Source organism: Syngnathoides biaculeatus, chromosome 14, assembly GCF_019802595.1.
Source record: "Syngnathoides biaculeatus isolate LvHL_M chromosome 14, ASM1980259v1, whole genome shotgun sequence".
In the NCBI taxonomy this organism is placed as follows: domain Eukaryota; kingdom Metazoa; phylum Chordata; class Actinopteri; order Syngnathiformes; family Syngnathidae; genus Syngnathoides; species Syngnathoides biaculeatus.
The window spans coordinates 22,474,859-22,496,317 of NC_084653.1; the positions used below are offsets into that span (position 1 = coordinate 22,474,859).

General features: G+C 41.3%; 3 protein-coding genes across 5 annotated transcripts in view; 1 reads left to right on the plus strand and 2 right to left on the minus strand.

The window, feature by feature from the left end:
- Positions 1–8,982: 8,982 nt before the first annotated feature.
- Positions 8,983–15,817, minus strand: LOC133512452 (toll-like receptor 8). The gene is made up of 5 exons (XM_061842104.1): positions 15,800–15,817; positions 11,643–14,692; positions 9,928–9,986; positions 9,389–9,499; positions 8,983–9,323 (listed from the first exon to the last, which is right to left on the minus strand). Exons 1-5 carry the CDS (start codon positions 15,800–15,802, stop codon positions 9,298–9,300), a joined length of 3,249 nt encoding a protein of 1,082 aa, XP_061698088.1. The 5' UTR covers positions 15,803–15,817; the 3' UTR covers positions 8,983–9,297.
- The window catches only part of LOC133512450 (rho GTPase-activating protein 6-like), a 92,308-nt gene continuing 82,923 nt past the window's right edge, over positions 12,075–21,459 (plus strand). Inside the window, exon 1 of one of the 2 annotated variants that reach the window (XM_061842097.1) lies at positions 12,075–12,106. The gene's annotated coding sequence lies outside the window, so the exon portion shown is untranslated. The remainder of the gene's footprint in view (positions 12,107–21,459) is intronic. The other variant, XM_061842094.1, reaches the window with a different exon arrangement.
- tlr7 (toll-like receptor 7) lies at positions 16,104–20,864 on the minus strand. Of its 2 annotated transcripts, none has more exons than XM_061842092.1 (2): positions 20,853–20,864; positions 16,104–19,575 (listed from the first exon to the last, which is right to left on the minus strand). In XM_061842092.1, exons 1-2 carry the CDS (start codon positions 20,862–20,864, stop codon positions 16,438–16,440), a joined length of 3,150 nt encoding a protein of 1,049 aa, XP_061698076.1. In that variant the 3' UTR covers positions 16,104–16,437. The 2 variants fall into 2 exon arrangements, with proteins under 2 accessions (XP_061698076.1, XP_061698077.1); XM_061842093.1 differs by lacking the exon at positions 20,853–20,864 and adding an exon at positions 20,189–20,203.

Here is a 21,459-nt window from a genome sequence, read left to right on the forward strand (position 1 = left end):
AAGATGAAAGTCTACACCTAAATTTAATCTAAATTGTTTTATCTCAAATCCAGGGTGGTGTAGCACAAGGTTACATTTTAAAAAGCAGCACTTTGTCAATTTATGGAAATTTTTCAAAGACGAGTAAACATATAAGGCTGATTTGAGGAAATAACCACATCATTTTGACCGTTTACATCAGGGGTGTCAAACTCATTTTTCTCGCGGCCCACATTGTTTTTCCGGTTTCCCTCAGAGGGCCGTTATGACTGTGAAACAAAAATATTTAGTCATATCACATTTACATCATCAATTTATGAGCTAGTTTTGGAATCAGAAATCAAATGTAATGTGTTTTTCAACTATTCACATTTGGTAACACAAAAATGCTTGTAATATCTCAACTTTATCATTTATGATATATGACAATTTGAGATTTTGTTACAGATTTTTACTCGAATCATGGAAACATGACAGTCTAGATTTAGCTTGGCGGGCCACATAAAATCATGTGGCGAGCCAGATCTGACCCCTGGCCCTTGAGTTTGACACATGTATTTTACACGATAATGCAATTTTGCAGCTGAAAACATTTGGTGAAAGAAATATTACAACAGTTCCAGGTAGGTTCATCGGGACAAAGATGCTTTTGATAACGCTGTCGTCTGTTCAGACCTGTTTTGCATGATGGTGTCTTTTATTCATATCCTTGGGGCTATGATTCCCAGCCAAAGTACTGTCGCACCGTAGTCTGCCACGAGAGTTTAATCATCCAGTTTCACTTAATTCGGATAAAAATCATTATTTATTCCACATACATCTTCTTAATCTATCAATGCCAGCAACAGATAGTCAAAGGCAGTTATAGTTAAATGCTAATTTTTGGCAGAAAGTACAATAAACTTGTCACCTGTTGCCATCCATACAACAGTGAGCCGTGGCTTCCTATGAGTATATCATCTTTCTGTTCAATTAAATAAACTAAATTTCACACCGATGAGCCAATTTGTTAATAAAATGAGAGGCGATTATCATTATTTCACGCTCAAGGGCTATTGACTTGGAACACTTAGAAGAGGGGGGCCCTTGGCCTAACACGATCAGTCATGCACAAGTACAGTTGAAGCCAGAGGTTTACATAAATTGTGCAAAAACACATTTATTTTTTTCGTCTTATAGTCAGAAGTTAAATCAGACTAAACCTCTCCTGTTTCAGGTCAGTCAGGATCAGCATCAGAATCGGAATCAAAATCACTTTTAATGGCTGATGGATCATCAAAGATTTTGTGAACCACATTAATGAGAGAGAAAAAAAAAGAGAATTTTCTTAGAGGTGGTAGCATCATGTTGTGGGGCTGTTTTTCTGCAGCGGCAACTGGAGCTCTTCATAAAATATACGTCATCCCGAAGAAAGAAGATTTCATGGAGATTTTAAGGCAGAATCTGAAGACATCAGCTAGGAAGCTAAAACTTGGGCAAATGCGGTTTCCAAATGAACAATGACCCAAAGCATACTGCCAAAATGGTTAAAAAAAAAGTAGCCTGAGGATAACAAAGTCAATGTTTTGGCGTGGCCCTCACAAAACATTTGTTGGCAGGTCTGGAAAGGCGTGTGCGAGCAAGGCATCGGACAACCCTGACTCAGTTACACCGGTTCTGTCAGGAGGAATTGGCGAGGATTCCGACAGAGTGTTCTCAGAAGCTTGCCCAAAAACATTTGACCAAAGTCAATCGGTTGTAAGGAAATACAACACAATATAAGGAAATATATGTAAACTTTTGACTTTGAAGAAAATAAAACCATCTTAAGAAAGTCTCATTATTGTGGCATTTAACAAAATTAAATATTTTTGGTGATCCTGACTCACCAGAAACAGGAGAAATTTTTCTCTGATTTGACTTCAGACAGTGAGACAAAAAAGGAAATGTGCATTTTTGCACAGTCTATGTAAACTTCTGGCTTCAACTGTATATATATTTGCCATAATAAACATTTCCACAACACAGCACCCCAAAATTTGTGTTCAATTTCTTATTTAATACGCTATAAGAAAGTCGCCATTCATTGCATTGTTATGAATGAAAATGGTACGAATGTGGCGGCGGGGGCCAGCCGTGTCCGTATAGGTAGATTACAGGACTGTAATCTAAAATTATGCAACTGCACTTTCTTGTATGCTTTTATTAGTTCTCTGAGCAACAGTGGCGTACAAATGGGTAATAATTTTACCAATGCCTGGACATGGTAAATACAACATAGACTTTATGTATCAATTTAATTTTTAAAGCTCTTTTAGGAATAACTATACCTTGATTGTAAATACTTTTATCTGAGTGACTTTACCTCATACATTTCCCCATTTTATTTTATTTGATTGGTTCAAGCACTCCGTGGAGAAGCGCCCGTTATCTCATATAATGACGTTAAAGGCTTTTGATTGGATTTGACTGATTTGATAGGTTTGCCACGGTCACATGACACCACATACAAAAAGCCTTTAACTTCACAAAAGCAAAAAGGCCTGTGTTATATCATCTTCCTAATCTTTTTCAAGGGCCTTTGACCTATGAGCGATGCAATCAGTACAACAAAGAGGTGACTAAATCCACGTATATAGACAGAAATTTAATCTTACCTCTTTATACGACTAATGCGGCTTTCGTCCCTCTGCCATGAAGCATTACAGCAATCAATTTGAACAAAACAAGCCTACTCAAATGATCTAATCTAATTGTTTTAACTTGTTGTTGTCTAAAAAAAAAAAAAACATCCTGACTTTGAATATGGGTAACAATTATGCGGTAAGCTTTTGAAGAACAAGGTAATATTATATTTTACAACACTAAAGGGATTTTGTGGGTTCAACACTTTAAAAATGATTAATATCACTTAAAAAGAACAGACAAGGTGAACACCATTTGTGGAGCGACTAAGGACAGATACTCAGAAGGAAATGTCCTCATTTTCTGTCGCTGACATCAGAAAGCCCACACTGGTTTCGACATAAATGAGGGCGAGTCCAATTTGATCAGAAAACAAGCCCAATATAACTGCAGTATATTTTGGGGACAATCTTTTCTGCAGACATTTTTATAAGTTCAAAACTATGGAATAAATGCCAATATTTTCAGTATGAAGTAGGTGCTTTAAAATAATCGCACCTCTTGCCACTTGTTTGTTATAACCGCCACCTTGCAAAGGTGAAATAAACAGGATGACTTGAAATAACTCACAGAGTCGAAAAAAAGAGTCCACTACACAGCTGCTCATACAAAGCACATATGTGCATGCTATCTATGTATGATAATACAAAATTATTAATGCAAACTAATTAATGTGATGGTTCCTCCTGCGAGTTATTCCTGGTGGTAATAAAAATGGAAATAAACAGCATGACTAGAATCAACAAAATGAAATAAACAAAAATTGTTCACTTCATGCTCATGTCATATGAATTTAATTTAATTGCCCAGCTTGTATCTTATTCTTTATATAACCACCATTTTACATAAAAGATAATAATCAAGGCGGCACGGTGGATCAGCTGGAAAGCGTTGGCCTCACAGTTCTGAGGTCACCAGTTCAATCCCGGCCCCACCTATGTGGAGTTTGCATGTTCTCCCCGTGCCTGCGTGCATTTTCTCCGGCCACTCTTTCTTTTCTCCCACATCCCCAAAAACATGCAACATTAATTGGACACTCTAAATTGCTTATAGGTGTGATTGTGAGTGCGGCTGTTCGTCTCGATGTGCCCTGCGATTGGCTGGCAACCAGTTCAGGGTGTACCCGTTGACAGCTGGGATAGGCTCCAGCACTCCCCGCCACCCTTGTGAGGATGAGCAGCTAAGAAAATGTATGGATGGATGGATAATAATCAGCAAAGTCAGGGAAGTAGCAATAATGCAGCAAGTAAGTGCCAGTACATACCAAATGGGGGGTGGTCTATGGAAAAAAGTCTCAGGCCTCCATTTGTATACAACGCCATCTTTTTACTGGGTGCACTCAGAGTTTAGTTGGTTTCCATTTAGTTTAAAAAAAAAAAAGCAAAGAAGCAGCTCCTAAGCTGTTTAGAGACACTTTATTTTTCCAAGTTGATATGATTCAGGCTTTCGGAATGTCCCGTTTCTCCGCAATCTCTTCCTCCCTTATTTAGTGCGTTCTTATGTTTCACATAACAAGCCAGAAAGCCCCTTGGCCGTCCGCCTTGCTATTCACTTCTGTGATACAAAAGCCGTCGAGGCAAGCTGTTGGAGTTTATTGTCCGTGATGTTGAAGAAAGTTTAGTTCGGGACAGACTGGTTTGCCAATGACGGTTGTTTGGACTTTTACCAAAATAAAACCTTTAAGATAATTATATCTTGTTAAACTCAGTACCAAGTGAATTCTTTGAAGCGCTCTTGCTTTACATCTTGATGCTTATTTCAATGGAAACCTTAAATAAAGGAATGGGAATGTTTTGGTGACAAAAAGGCATTATAATGACTGGATCGGGGAGCTCACACCCTCAACTTTTGTGTCCACCCATCACACAATACCAGCACAGATTTTTTTTCCCACCGTATGATAATGAAGACAAAGATGAATAGTTCTTTTCTTGGTGCACCGTTAAAGACCGTCAGAATGGATGGATTGGTGGATGTATGGATGGATGTTTAAGCATTCCTAGGGATTTGTCTATTTGTACAAGGGTTTGAAGTTTTTCTTTCTTTCCAATGTGTAATTTAATACTGAAGAGTGACTCAGTTGTGAAATTAATCTGTATAGATACCATTGTCTTGTACTCCTTATTGTGCTGTTTTTGGAGTCATTTCCTCACTGTGTGCTGTGTGTTGTCTGACTTCCTGTTTCCTGTTCCGTTTCTGGCGCTCACCCCCTTGTTTGCCGTTCAAACAGCTTTCAACCCGTAAACGGGGATATGCAATACTAATTATTGACCAGTGGTGCAGCTATGTTGGAGGTTTACAAATTAAAATGTGGAGTAAACAATTAAAAACTATTTTGTTGATCAGTGGTGCAATGTCTGCTCAATGGTTTAATGGTTTTGAATTTTATTTAATTTTTGAAGTTTGTGGATCAGGCGGCATGGTGGTTGGTTTTTGCTGTATGTGCTATTTAGAACTTTGCTATTTATATCACACAGTAACAGAAAGGAGTGTTGTCTTAGCTGGTTGGTTACCATTTTTTTTAATCTTTAAAAGACTACCATCATTAATAATATAAAACTGCTCGTGTATTTTTGGTTTAAGGTTACTCCACTTTCTAATTATCAGTGTCATGTCTATATGGGTCCCACTTATGCTATGACACACATCCCCAAAACGTGCCTTAACAAGAAAAACATCTTCAGCTGTACTACCACCCTCCCCCCCAAACCTAGAGGCAAAGTTTCTTGCGATCAGCTGACCTACAACCTACAAAACCACACTGACTTGTGCATTCTGAAAACGTTTATTCCTGTTCCATGCATGGCAATGATATAGACTACAGGGACAAGAAAGGAAAAAAATCCTTTAGATATTAACATGGAGTTCTGGGAGATTTATGCTTACTGAGGACTAGTGTAACCCTTCATAGTACAAAATTGTATGGGGTGGAGGAAAATATCAATATAGTGCGTCGTAGGGTTATGCACACAGACTTCAATATTGCTTTGTATCAGCACTACAAAACCAATAGTTCATAACATCAAGATCACACTTTTCATCAAGTATCTCCATTGACGGTACGTTCTTTAAAAAAAAAAAACATCCTCTCCTCATAAACAGATGTCTTTGTTTCCATTCTCATTATTATATCCATTATCACGCAATTACGTTATCTTAATTCTATTGGTAAGGTTGCAAAACTGGAATATCATGCTGTCAATTACTCTCCTTTTTTGCAGCGTGAGTTAGGTTTGAACTTAGTGGTAGTTGCTTTTTTTGTGGATCTTCTTTATGCAATTTTGTGCATTTTGTATTTGCAATGGATTTTCAAAGTCACCTTGGATAGGCGGCAGCCCCCCGCAGAGCCGAACTGAATAAGCATGATAGAAAATGGCTGGATAAATGTTAACATTTTGAAAATGTCAATACACTTTAGCTTTAAGAGAACACTGTTTGTAATGGTTAAGTGTTGTACTGATTGCTTGGATAGTGAAATCCTTTTGGTGTCAGAGCCTTTTTCCAATTATCCACCGTGTGCTTCCATGGAAACAGAAAAGATGTAGCCGGTCTTCATGTCTTGTAGATGAACACAAGGAGAAAACGGAGACGGGGTTTTCTTCATTTTCTATATGGCATGGGTTTGATGGGCATTTTGAGAAAACCTCTACGCTATGTGTTGATAGTTCAGTATTTGTCAATTGTGTTGGAAGTTGCAATCACAATGGTAGTCCATATTCTGACTGTTTCAACATCCATCAACCTTTTCTTTGGTCTTCCTCTCGCTCATTTGCAGTTTGCCTGGCAGCTCCATCCTCAGCACCCTTCTACTAAGATACTCACTCTCTCACCTCTGGACATGTCCATCGAAGTCTGCACTCTTGAACCTAGTCTCCAAAACATTCAACTTTGGCTGTCCCTCTAATGAGCACATTTCTAATCCTATCCAACATGCTCAAGTGAGACCTCATCATCTTCATTTCTGCCACCTCCAGTTCTGCTTCTGTGCCATCGTCTCTAATCCATACATTATGGCCGGCCTCACCACTGTTTTATAAACTTTGCCCTTCATCCTAGCAGAGACTCTTCTGTCACATAACACACCAGACACCTTCCGCCAGCTGTTCCAACCTGCTCGGCCCCGTTTCTTCACTTCCTTACCACACTGGCCATTGCTCTGGATTGTTGACCCCAAGTATATGAAGTCGTCCACCCTCGCTATCTCTTCTCCCTGTAGCCTCACACTTCCCCCTCCACTTTTCTCATTCACGCACATATGTCCTGTTTTACTTCGGCTAATTTTCATTCCTCTCCTTTCCAGTGCGTGCCTCCATTTTTCTTATTCTTCCTCCGCCTGCTCCCTGCTTTCACTGCAGATCACGATATCATCTGCGAACATCATGGTCCAAGGGGATTGCAGTTTAACCTCGTCTGTCAGCCTATCCATTACTACTGTAAACAGGAAGGGCCTCAGCGCTGAACCCTGATGCAGTCCCACCTCCACCTTAAATTCTTCTGACACAATTACGGCACATCTCGCCGCTGTTCTGCTGGTCTCGTACATGTCCTGTACTATTCTAACATATTTCTCTGCCACACCAGACTTGTGCATGCAGTACCACACTTCCTCTCTTGGTACTCTGTCATAGGCTTTCTCTAGGTCTACAAAGATACAATGTAGCTCCTTCTGACCTTCTCTGTACTTTTCCATGAGCATTCTCAAGGCAAATAATGCCTCTGTGGTACTCTTTCTAAGCATGAAACCATACTTTTGCTCACAGATACTTCTTTCCTGAGTCTACCCCTTCCCATAACTTCATTGTGTGGCTCATATGTGTTAATTGTTCAGTATTTTTGTAGATTGTGTTGGAAGTTGCAATCACAATGGCAGTCCAGTTCAAGCAATATTCTGACTGTCTCAAAGCATGTTACACATAACCTCAGGCGGTTGCATGTTGCATGAGCCAAAAGTCCAGAGGGGAGACCGTCACAGCGCTGAAAGATGACCACTTGATCTCCCTTCTGGCCAACTTTGCATCGTTTCTCATTGGTTTCAAGTTGCCACAATCAATGTCAGCGGGCTTTATCAATTTTGAACTGGTTGTAAATTGCAGAATAACCTTGAAATTTGAAGACAGTAAAGTAGAAGAGTTGGAAACCGATTAAAATATACAATCTTGGGCAAACAGTAAGAAAACATCATGAACCTTCAGCTCAGTAAACAAAACTTCAACTCTACAGGTTGAGAAAAAAAAAGCTAAGCATAGAACCAGAAAGAAAATGACAGGAAATTACGCTCTCAACAGAGAACAGCTCTCTCAAGAAGTGTATGCAATTACAATACATACTATAAATACCAAGCATGTCTCACTTTCTAAATTCACCTTGGGCTTGTTAAAAAAAAAAAAAAAAAAAAAAAGTTTCCTCATACTTGCCTTTTCTACTACATAGTACCTTTGACATGTGACTCTACTTATACCCATTTATGTTTCGTAACTCTTGTTGCAACTCAACCAGAATGTCTTTCAGGATCAATATACAGTGAACCACTGCAAATTTGCAATTCACAATTCTTGTTTAACTCATTTGCGCAAAAAAAAAAAAAAAAAAAAAAAAATGCTGTAACCTGGCTCCTTCAAGTGACATGTTAGTGGAGAAATAGAGGTAGCTAGTAGACCAAGATGATAGCCAGCTTGGCAGTAAACAGCAGTGAGATGGAAGAATGCAGTCGTGGACCGACAGGAAAGTGAGGCTCACGGGGTTAACGCCGGATGAAGCAGGTCGGTAAATGTCTCAAGATGGTGAAAATAATCTAGAGCACCGTTGGCACTGAGAGAAGTTTACAAATGCTGCGTTAACCTTTCACACTTGTATGCCAATGACTACCAAATGATTTAGTGTACCGATTGAGTCTGGCTTTGCAAATTACTTTATATGCCTTTCCATTCTCCCCTAGGTTAAAACATTGTGCTAATTAAAAAGTGTGACCAATGCTTGTCAAGAGGTTTCAGTGTAGTATTTAGTGCATTAAAAGACATGCATCTGCAGATCCCAGCTGTGTACAGTGTACAAATTGAGGTCTAGTGAAAAATACAAGTCTGAGTTAAATGTAGCCCCCCCACCCCTCACAGGAAGACTGCAAATCTGAGTCAATCCCACACGAGAGCCAAATTGTGAAAGCACAGCTGTTAACAGACCATCTGAAGTTGCATAATGGTCTGATAAATGCACATGATGCAGCTGTCACTTACCAAACAAAGTCCCTCAAACACCACAGTTGTATGTTAGCCTCAAAGCTTTTAGCAACCCTACAAGTTACCCTTCCCCCATTTGAGACAAAATTTCAAAGGCACAAAACAATTGACCCTTTATACTTTATTCTGCATATTTAACAAAAGTGTATTCCAGATTTACAAAAAAAAAAGAAAAAGAAAAGCAAAACATTTCTGTGAGAGCATATCCAGGGGTTGCACATCATGAAGTGTGGTTCCACTCTTCCTGCCCTTGAAGATGCTGCCACAAAAATAATAGAAGACAGCGGACCTGTGTGAGCAAGCCACTCTTCTGTGACACAAAGGTGATGGCGGCCAAGTGATGGGGTGGCGTTTGGCCAGCCATTGCAGGTGAGAGTTCAGTTGAAGGGCTTGTGGAAAGTACAGCACATCAGGTCAGTCTTTACGCTGCCTTCTCCTGCTCAATGGCTGCAAGAGACATTTGATTAACACCGATACAAAAAACAAAATTTGTGACGAAAAGATGCACTTACTTTCTTTAGTTGGCAGTGTGTTCTTCTCTTGAGTCTCAGTCTTTTTCAGTTTGGTCTTGTCAAAATTTTCGACTTCAGAGATGTCGGGTTTGTCAGACATGTTGGCGTGGTCTTAAAAATAAATAAATCAATCTTTGGTTACATTACTGGCGAACAAAAAACAAAGCACGCAGCAAAAAGTGAAGCTCTTGAGAAACAAAGAAAACACGCAGAGCATGCAACTGGAGAAAGACGCCCGTTAGGAGTCGAAGTGTGCAGATGCGGAACCAACGCCCTTTATGCTAGCTAAACAAAGCATGGCCCCGAAGGCCACCAGACGACGCAAACACCATTTTTTTTTTTAAAGAGTTACATTTATGGCTACTTTTCTACACAACCAACACACTATAATCCATAGTGCTAAATAAAGATTAGAGCAAAAGTAATCTTCGCTTTCCAATTATGACAGAGCTCACAAGAACGTTTAAAATTTGAGCTAAAGGAAGGCTATAATTTCGAAAATGGGCCAGTTAAAAGAACCATAAAAACCGTAAACTCACCAGCTTTAGCACAACGCACAGGAAAGCACAGCGAGTGTTGGTAGGAGAAGTGGCGTTCACTTCCGCACGTACCATTTAAATATCATGCAGTATGCAAATAAGGCGTGACGTCAGCACGTTGCGCTTTTAAAATTATATATAAAAAAAATACATGCTGTTGTATTTTGAATCTTGATGCAACACTCTAAAAACAACTTTTGTTTTTTTCTTATAGCAGTCGTAATTAATACACAAAACAACGGTTCTTAACGCTCGGTTGTCCATCCGCAGCCATATCCCGCCTCCTCCCACCGGAAGTTAATTAAGTCTGTTTGAGCTTCCGTTGCAACAAAGGAAACAGTTCACCTCCAACCAACGCGTCCAGCTTATGATCGAAAGAGGATCTCTCTTTAGGGTCCGAAAAACGTTGACAGTGGAAAATAGAACAACAGTGACGCCATGCGGTTGAGGAGAGTAATGGCGGCGTTGTAAAATCAGCACCAGTATCTTTATCTATCTATCTATCTATCTATCTATCTATCTATCTATCTATCTATCTATCTATCTATCTATCTATCTATCTATCTATCTATCTATCTATCTATCTATCTATCTATCTGTGTCTGTCCGTCCCTCTATCTATCTATCTATCTATCTATCTATCTATCTATCTATCTATCTATCTATCTATCTGTCTGTCTGTCTGTCTGTCTGTCTGTCTGTCTGTCCGTCTGTCCGTCCGTCCGTCCGTCCGTCCGTCCGTCCATGATAGCAGTTGTTTATTTTTACTTCTCACTTCCTAGTTTTTCTTTCAATTGGGTTGCACACATTATAGGCCACATTAGTGGTAGAGAACGTTTAGAAATCATCTATCTATCTATCTATCTATCTATCTATCTATCTATCTATCTATCTATCTATCTATCTATCTATCTATCTATCTATCTATCTATCTATCTATCTATCTATCTATCTATCTATCCATCCATCCATCCATCCATCCATCCATCCATCCATCCATCCATCCATCCATCCATCCATCCATCCATCCATCCATCCATCCATCCATCCATCCATCCATCTATCTATCTATCTATCTATCTATCTATCTATCTATCTATCTATCTATCTATCTATCTATCTATCTATCTATCTATCTATCTATCTATCTATCTATCTATCTATCCACCCACCCGCCTGGCTAATCAGTTATCTTTTGTTCGCTTTATGTAGACATAGTAAAGGGCACAAACTCGACATACGTGTATTTTCATTTATTTCGTGACCGGAATTATGTTTTTAAAGTGTCATCGTAAGCGAGGTAAACATCATCAGGATAATTGTACGATATCAACAGAGTATATTTACAAAGCTGCCCACAATGTTTGGAAGCGTTCTTATGACTCCCGCCGAGTTGCACGCGTGGGATACGCCCCGCCACAATATGATTGGTCGCCGTATCCCAAGGTAGGATACACCCTACCGCAGTGTCCACGTATTACTTCAGTGTGGCGGTGTTATTATGAATCCCACAAACCCGTGAAAACTCATTTTTATTTTGTACAAATGTGATGTATTTTGCTTTTCCCACCTGGATGCGGTTGGCCATGTACTGCCAGCCAATCATATGCATACGCATGTCCTACCTAGATCTTAAATGGGATTCATATGAACGCATCATCAGATATTCGCTTGCCGTCGTTGCAAACGCGTTGATGTCTGAAGGACCGCGTCACCTATTGGTAAAGTACACGGAGTAGTTCTTGTTGTACATGACCTGATTGTCCACCCTGATAACATTTCGCAGGTTTTGCCAAAACCAAGGCTCGGCGGCCGGCGTTTTGGGCCACTCCACCACGCTCTTCCCGCACAGTCTCCTGCGAAGCCGCAGGAAGTACGAGTTCTGCAGCACGGGCTCCAGCATCAGCAGCACGATCACGTCCACGTTCTCGTCCAGCAGCCGCTGATGGGCCAGGTACATGGCCAGCCGGAAGACCCCGGTCTTCACGTAGCCCTCGGTCAAGACAAACATGGTCTTGCGGCTCTGCCGGATGCTCTGGAGGAGGTTATCCATGAGCGGCACTCCGGGAATCCAGTCCCTCTGCTCCAGGCACAGAGGAAGATGCTTTTCGCCCTCCTCTTCCAGCTTCACCCTGAGGTTCCCCATCACCCACTCGGAGACGTGCGGATCTTTGGTGTCGTAAGTCACAAAGACGTCGTAAACATTGCGCCCCGACTTTAGGGATTTGTACCCCATCAGTTTGGCTTTCGCGTAGTGCAGAATGTAGGAAGCGTCCCAGTAAAATAAGTGAGCGCTGGTCACCACAAACATGAACACAATAATGAAGGAACTCGTTAACAAAAAGAGCGGGAAGGCGTAACTGCCATTCACGCACTGATTGATGTCAAAGTAGATAAGCGCGCGGCCCTTCTCCTTTTCCGGAGCGTCACACGTGACGTCCGTGGTCAGTCGGGGGATGCGCACGGCGCTCGTTTCAATCCACAGAATGAAGTCCAACATGTGGCAGGTACACTGAAACGGGTTGTTCCCGAGTAACAGGTTTTGGATTGGAGATTCGGGGCTCAGCTGGAAGGTGGACTGATTGATGAGGGTCAGCATGTTGTTGCTGAGGGAAAGAGTCCTGAGGCTTTTGGCGCCTTTCAAAAAGCCGTCTTCCAAGTGGTAGATCCTGTTGTGACTCAGGTCCAGGTGGGTCAACATGTTGGTGCCATTGAAGTTCATGCCCGTGACATCGGAGATGACATTGAAGCTCAGGTCCAGACTTTGAAGGTGAAGGAAATGGCTTAACTTGTCCCATCTGAAAACTGAGAGGGAATTGTGACTTATGCGTAGTACCGTCAGGTTTTTGGGAAAAAACTCGTAAACGTTGTCGGGAAGTTTGGTGATATAATTGTAGGATATGTCTAATATGGTCAAATTTGTTAGATTGCTGAATAGTGCTAAATATGAGGGATCCCTTTCTTTCCACAGATTCCCTAAATGGTTGTTTTGAAACTGAAGTTCTGACAATGATTTGCTGTACATGTGTTTTGTTGTCAATGTGGAAATAGAGTTGTGACTCATGTTCAACACTCTCAGGACAGGCAGTTTTTGCAAAAAGTGGAGATTATGTGTTATGCCGTAGGCCTGAAAGTAGTGCGAATTATAACTAATGTCCAGTACTTGTAATTTTTTTAGCTCACTGAAGGCATAGTCGTAGGCCAGATCGAGCTTGTTAAAGGACAAGTCCAGATAAGTCAGCGTTGGGATGGAGGTGAACTCTGTGCCGTTGAGCGCCGATGAGAATCCATTCCCGGAGAGGTTGAGGCACGTGATGTTGACGTAGCCTTCAAACTGATTCGGCGAGATGAAAAACAGATTGTTGGAGCTGAGGCTCAGCACTCGCCCGGAATCGTAACACTCCTGTTTGATAAGGCTGTGCGATATCTCAAAGTCCTGCGGGTGGTGCCACGTGGATATCGAAACCGAATTGTAGCCCTCGTTTGAATGCATCACACTTCTCACCTTAGTTGGATAGAGACGGTTTTCTGCAAGGTATATCATCTTCAGGTTTGAGAATTTGCTAAATATGCTGGAATCTGAATTAATGATAAAGTTGGTCCCCAGGTTCAGTGCGGACAGGTTTTTGAGGTCGTAAAGAGGTTTAAGTGTGTCCGTTCCAATTTCCTGGAAGACTAAACCTGCCAAATGTAAAGTTCTGAGTGACACTAGATGTGAGAAATACTTGGAAAGTTTTAATGTTTGGGGATAGATCTTTAGTAAAAAGTTGAAGGAGAGATCGAGTTTTTCAAGTTTAGGTATGTGCGTAAGAAACGTAGCATCCCCGGTTATAACGGTTTCTAAGAAGTTAAACGAAATGAACAGTTCTTTCAGTTCAGTTAGATTCTTGAACCAGGATGGGTTTATGTTGGTCAGTGAGTTTCCTCCCAAATTCAGTTTTCGCAGCTTCACGAGATCGTTAAATGCGTTCGCGTGAATGGCAATAGACTCGTTTTTACAGGGAACACAAGGATAGGGAGCGTTTTGACATCTGGGACAGTTCCCTTCTATCTTGAGGACTTCCAACTGTTTCATGCCACGGAAATCATATTCAAATATGTCCTGAATATAATTGGACGCCAGCTTCAGCAAGGCCAATGACGAGGGAAGACCTTTGGGAACTTTGGTCAGGTTGTTGAAAGACAAGTCCAAGTTCACTAGTTTGGTCATTGCCGCAAAACTGTCTTCTGCGATGTTCATGTTCGTCCCACAGGGATTCCAGTAGTAGCAGTTCTTGGACAGCCACAGTTTGGTGACATTTGGGAGTCCGATCAGGCTGCTGCTATCCAAAGACAAAATGACGTTGCTGTTTAGCTCGAGGCTAATCAAACCGGGCGGGAGTGCCACAGGGAGTGCAGTCAGGCAGTTGCCATTCAGCTGCAGCACACGCAGCTTGGTCAAGTTTCTGAACGTGTTGTCATCAATCTTCACTGACTGCTCTCTGTTCGCCCAGCTCAGGTTGATCCGAGTGAGGTTCAGTAGGTCGGAAAAGGAATTATACTTAATATGCTTGATCAGATTTTCTGATAAGTTCAGCACTGTTGCGTTGCTCGTTATCCCATATGGTATTTTTTGCAGTCTGCGCTGTTCGCAGTCAAATATGATCTCCGAGCTGTTCCGGACCCTGACGTCGCAAGGGAACTGAGGTAACATCCATTGAGGTTTACCGACAACTGGACCAAAACTAGCAAAGAGCAGGAGGACGTGTAGGCGACATTTGCCAGCCTGTAGATGAACAAAAAAAAAAAAAAAATTAAATCAGTCAATTACTTTGAACTCATTCCTCACTTTATATTTGAATACAATCCACTGTTTATGTAGTACAAAATGTATCCAGAAGATAGCAGTTGTGCTTGCCGTTTTGTTATGTCTTTATTTTTAACTCCTCTGTAATAAGAATTAACGAGGGCTAACGAGAAAGTGGTTTAAATTCAAAATTATACCCTTTAAAAAAAAATCATTTAACTTGCATTTTAACATTCTAACCATTAAACATACAACTTCAAGAGATGTTACAAGATTTTCTTTCTTTTTATTGTTATTATGTTCTTTTTTTAACAAAATCTCCTTAACAGCAGTTGTATACTTAAGTGCTTTAGTGTCACTATTTTCCACGATTAAATATAAATATTATATATAAAAAAATTCAATCAAGGGTCAACACTTTAATAATACACAGTGGAACCTTCAAAGTCGTACACAATCCATTGAATGAATGTCTTAATTTTCCCACAAACCTTCTATACCTATGAAAATGATATAAAGTAAAGGTATGTGCATAGTTGACCCCTGATTTTATTATTTTATATATAATATATATATTTAATCGTGGAGAATAGTGACACTAAACCACCTACAACTGTTGTTAAACTTGTGTTGAGGAGGAGATTTTGGTAAAAAATAAAAAAGAAAGAAAATCTTGTAACATTTGTTAAAATGGAAGACAATTTGGAAATTTGTCAGAGATTTTCAGTAAACAAAAACAAAGTTGACTTGATTTGCTTTGATGGGGAACACAAAAAGATGCGGTGGCCCGGACTTTGCTTTGCCCCCTCAGCTTCATTTTGACAGCTGGTCTAATCGGTATAAAGGATGGTAGAGAATTAATTACTACTACATCTTATTCTCTTCGTCTTTTTTTTTAACCAGAGTTCCTCAGCTGTTAGCAGAATTGCCAGATGCTTGTGGCCCTAAGGCCAGGATATATAACACAAAGGTCTATAATTGTTACTACAAACAAATTCATTCACAAATGTTTTTGCCTGCATAGTTTAAAGAAAATGTTTAAAGCTCGAAAATGTACAGAGAGAAGTTTGCATCGGTGACACTCACCATTGCGGATGCGTCACTGATTCCTTTGGATTCCCAAATACTTTGGCTATAAAGCCCGGAATCACAAGTTAAAAAAAAAAAAAATGCTCAACCTTTCTTTAGTATTTATTGTATTCTGTCTAAAACCCGAATCAAACCGAGGCGGAGAGCTCAGACGGTCTCTTGCATTAAGTTCTGGGACAGAAGTCGAAATGGAATTGCAGAAGTGCATTAGAGCATAACTTCCTTGTTTCAGAAAATGAGACGTGTATTCTGTTTGCTTTTTACACAGACAAAGAAGCTGTCATGTTCAAACAATGCCGTTTTATTTTGATTTGAATGTTAGAACCTTCACGTTGTGGACTAAAAATCTTTGTATACGTGTACAGAACTCTTACTGGTCTGTTTTACAGGATCTCTATGAAGAAGTAGTTGTATTGGTTGTGGCTTTCGATGGCTAAAAAAAAAACCTTCACAGGCTGAACCAGATGTATGACTGAGCTGTTTTGGGCTGTTTGCTACTCGAGGATGAAGCGTTTAGAGTGGCTAGTCCAGACTACAATTAAAATGTGTATCTAGTACATCGGAAGATCTCGAGTCCAGCACAGTCCCGTTCCATGAAGCTGATTGCAGAGCGATACTGGTCAAACTTGTTTATTTTACAGTGTCTCCTTAAAGAAGTTGTTGTATTGCTTATGGCTTTCAGTGGCTAAAACGCTTTTCACGCTGAACCAGAAGTACGGCTGAGCTTGAGGGTTTGTCGGCCACTCCAGAATGGAGCGTTTATACAGCCTTTTCCGCAGTCGAAGGTACTTGGAATTGCAAGGCACTTTCTCCAAGAGGATCAGCACGATAACGTCATTTTTTTCGTCCATTAGCCTCTGGTGGGCCATGTAGAAAGCAGTCTTGAAGTTTCCGCTTTTAATGTATTTGTTGGTGAGGATGAACACGGTCCTCTTGCTCTTGTGGATGCTCTGGGAGAGGTTGTCGATCAGCGGGTAGCCAGGAATCCAGTCTCGCTCCTCCAGACACAAATTTAACCGCCGATCTCCTCGTTCCTCCAGATGGACACACATTTCCTTCGTAAGCCACTCCAACACAGCAGGATCTTCTTTGTCGTACAGCACGAAGGCGTCATAGAGAGCGGTCCGGGAGTATAAACGGCTGTAGCCCCTGAGCTTGGCCCGGCAGAAGTGGTAGATGTACCAGACGTCCCACAGGAAGAGATGACTGGAGATGCACAGGATGAGGAAGCTCAGGATGAGAGAAGCGTTGACAGTGTAGAGAATGATTGACAAGTTATTGTGTTGACAGGCCAGCAGGTTAACACGGATCACGGGCTGACCTCGTTGGGTCTCGGGGGCGGCACAGGTCACATCCGTGGCCAGTTTGGGGATGCGCACCTTGGTGCTGTTGAGCCACACGACAAAAGCAGTAACGTTGCACGAGCACACAAAATCGTTTTTGTGCAAAAGTAGCATTTCCATCTGGTTGACGACATTGTCTGGGAAACTAGATTTGTCAATGTGTCGTATGTGATTAAAACTAACATCCAAATACGTCAAGTTATACGCGTCCTTGAGGAAGTTAGGGGTGATTGTCAGGATTTGGTTTTGGTGCAAGATGAGCTTCTTAAGTGATTTGGTACAGTTTGAGAGCATGCTTGGAACAGCGGATAAACTGTTGCCGCTAAGATCCAGGACTTGCAGTGATGGTAAAAGTTTGAGTTTTGACCATTGAAACAATTTCAGTTTGTTGGATTTTATGTATAGCTCAGACAACTTGTTTGGCAAACTGCTGAACACTTGATATGGGATAAAATTGAGGTTGTTCTGGGAGATGTCGAGCACCTTCAGGTTGAACAGTTTCTTAAAGTAATTGACAAATCTGGTGTCCCCATCTCTCCACAACATATCCAGTCGGTTATCTCTGAACTCAAGTCTCTCCAAAGATTCGCTCTCCATTTCAGTGTTTGTGGAAGTGGAAATCTTGTTGTGGTTCATGCGCAATGTCTTGAGCTTCTTCAGGTTCTTTGTGAAGTTCAGCATGTGAGTGAGGCCCTCGGATTCAAAATAATGATAGTTGTAGCTGATATCCAGGATGACGAGATTTTTCAGCTCTTGAAAGGCAGTGGCGTAGTGCAAGTCTAAACGATTAAATGAGAAGTCTAAATATTGTAGATGAGTCAGGTATCTAAATTCCGAACCGTTCAGACTTTGGCTCATTGCATTTCCTGACAGATTAAGGCACCTCAGATCGGATAGATTTAAAAATGCTGCATGCAAAAAGAAAATGTTATTCCTGCTCATATCCAGGGTTTTTCCAAACTTAGTGCATTCCCTTCGGGCAAATGACTTAGAAACCCCAAATTCTTTATCTTTATTTCTGCAGCTGCGCGCTTCTTCATCATATCGGAAGTACTGCATTTCTCCCAGTTCCTTATTTTGGTAGTCAGACAACATGTGAGACCAGAAAAATGGCCTTCCCTCTGCTTCAACAGCATTTTGCCCTTCAGATGAGGCCGATATTTTGTTGTCAGAAAGACTGACCATTTTATAACTTGGCAAGTCCATTAAAATGCTAAGATTTGCCATTTTAATGAAGTTTGTACCCAAATCTATTACTTCTAAATTACGCAGAGGCTTTAATGGAGCGATGCTCTCGAGGTTCAGATACTGAAACACAAAGCCCTTTATATGGAGGATCTTTAGAGAGTTTAGTTTGGAAAAATGTTTGCTCAAAGTTAGAGTTTGGGGATATCGCTGTAATTCATAATTAAAGGAAAGGTCCAGTGTTTCCAGTTTCCTCAGAAAATGCGGGAAGTCTGTGGTGCCTATATCGCTGGCTAAAAGGTTTGATGATAGATCAAGGACTTTCAGCTCTCTGGTACCGTTGAACCATTCAGGCATCACATACCTCAAAGAGTTACTGTGCAAACGGAGAACCCTGAGTTTAGTCAACGTTCTAAAAGCTGACTTGCTGATTTGAAGCGGGGACTCATTCGGGCAAGGGGTACACGGGAAAGGAACATTGTAACACCGTGGACAGTTTCCGCTTAAGTCGAGAATCTCCAAGTGAGTGAGGTTTGTGAAATCATTTTCCGTGACCTCCTGGATTTTATTGTTGTACAGATGCAACTCCTTCAGACTTGTGGGCAGTTCATGTGGAATAAAAGACAAGTTGTTTGACTTCAGAGACAACAGAGTTAAATTGCGAAGCTGCGAAAAGGCACCATCTTCGATTTGATAGGAGACATTGCATGGATTTCGATAGTAGCAGTTTTGACCAAGATAGAGCGTCTCGACACTTTTGATTGTGGACAAATTTTGGTGAGAAATTTGATAGATGTGATTGACTTCTAAGCTCAACAGGATCAGATCGGAAGGCAGTCTTTGAGGTATGCTGCTAAGTTGGTTTCCATCTAAATAGAGCGCTCTTAGTTTCTTAAGACTGGTAAACGTATCTTCCTCTATCGTCAAACTCTCGGTGCAGATGTGGTCTTTGGACCCGATTTTAATGGGCACGCAGTTGCACTTCATGTCAAGTTCAATCAGGTTCTCCAAGTTGCCAAAGGAGGTGGAGTTCAAGTTGGTAATATGGTTGATGGTGAGCGTCAAGTTGGTTGTGTCTCTTGGAATGCCACATGGAACGTAGTTAAGGTTTCTTGCACCGCAGTCCACGAGCACCGCACTCCCGTTGTCGACGTTACTGACATCGCACGGCAGAGTTTTGGGGTACGAAGTGACGGCCGCACTTTCAGAAGGACAGTAGAAAAGTCCTTGCAGCCCAACACACATCTGTACGGAAACACACAGTTATCTCAGAAATTTGTACGAGTGGGAGTTCCAGAGGCCATTTTTTTTTTATTCTGCGTTATTTTGGATATATGTTGGCATTATGCAAATTCTACAGCAGGGGTGCTCAATGCGGCGATCGCCATCGACCAGTCGATAGTATAATATATCACATAAGATTGATAACATAACATTGGGAGCATCATCATCTCCACCCCGTCGTCGGTAGCTCGCGAGAGGCTGGCTACTTGAAAAGTAGATCTTGGGGTAAAAAAGTCTGGGCACCCCTGTTCTACAGTAGACCGGTGAGTTTCTATCTATCTATCTATCTATCTATCTATCTATCTATCTATCTATCTATCTATCTATCTATCTATCTATCTATCTATCTATCTATCTATCTATCTATCTATCTATCTATCTATCTATCTATCTATCTATCTATCTATCTATCTATCTATCTATCTATCTATCTATCTATCTATCTATCTATCTATCAGAACTTTTGTGTGCTGAGTATACAGCATATTTGTCGGTCCAACTGATTCATTTGACCTGCCCCTACTTATAAATCCAAACATTTCACAGAGCAAAAGTAAACACAAACGCTACTCACCAGATAAAAGAACATGATCCCTCCAAGAGATTTCTTTGAGTTGCAAAAGTCACTGAGAGATGAAAGTTCCAGGTGTTTGACGTTAGACCGTTTCCCCAGTATCGCTTCCCTTTTGTCACATGCATATGCAATTTTCCCCTTTTCATATCAAACGGTTTGACGTGACGGTGGCACAGCTGTAGAACTTTGCCCTCACAGTTCTAAGGACCGGGGTTCAAATCCCGGCCCGCCTGTGTGGAGTTTGCATGTTCTCTCCGATGCCTGCGTGGGTTTTCTCCGGGCACTTCGGTTTCCTCCCACACTCCAAAAACATGCATTCACTGGAGACTCTAAATTGCCCCTATGTGTGATTGTGAGTGTGACGAATTTCTGTCTCCATGCGCCCTGTGATTGGCTGGGAACCAGTTTAGGTTCTGCCTCCTGACCTACAACCGCTGGGGTTGGTCTCCAGCACTCCCGCGACCCTCGTGAGGATAAGTGGATAAGAAAATGGATGGGTGGATGGATGTGATTTAATAATAACAATAATAAGTCATAAGCAGCACGGTGGGATTAGCTGGTAAAGCGTTGGCCTCACAGTTTTGAGGTCCCGGGTTCAATCCCAAACCCGCCTGTGTGGAGTTTGCATGTTCTCCCCATGCCTACGTGGGTTTTCTCTGGGCACCCCAGTTTCCATCCACATCCCAAAAACATGCAACATTAATTGGACACTCTAAATTGCCCCTAGGTGTGATTATGAGTGCGGCTGTTGTCTGTCTCTATGTGCCCTGCGATTGGCTGGCAACCAGTTCAGGGTGTACCCCGTCTCCTACCCGTTAACAGCTGAATCGGCTCCAGCACTGCTCGTGACCCTCGTGAGGATAAGCGGCGAAGAAAATGGATGGAAAATTCATAATTTACTTTTCATTTGCAGATTTCTGATGCACCCGCACGGGAAAATGAGAAATCCTTCCAACTTATTTTTCTTCCCACGATTATTTAATGATATTTACACGCAAAAAAATACAGAATACAAACACGTGTAAGTGAATTTAACGACGCCCCAATGCTAAAGCGTACCGGCTTTAAATTTTTTTTCCATTCCTGATTGCGTAAAATATACAAAATGCTCCCGGAGGTTCGCCGCTTATCACCGTCCCTCCCTCTTTCCCTCGCCCAGACGCATTAACATTACGCAATGTGCTTCTCTGCTCTTACCCTTAACTCTGCACACTCATGCTGAAGTAGCCCATCATCATCAGTAATTCAAAAGGCATCACCAGCACTCAAGC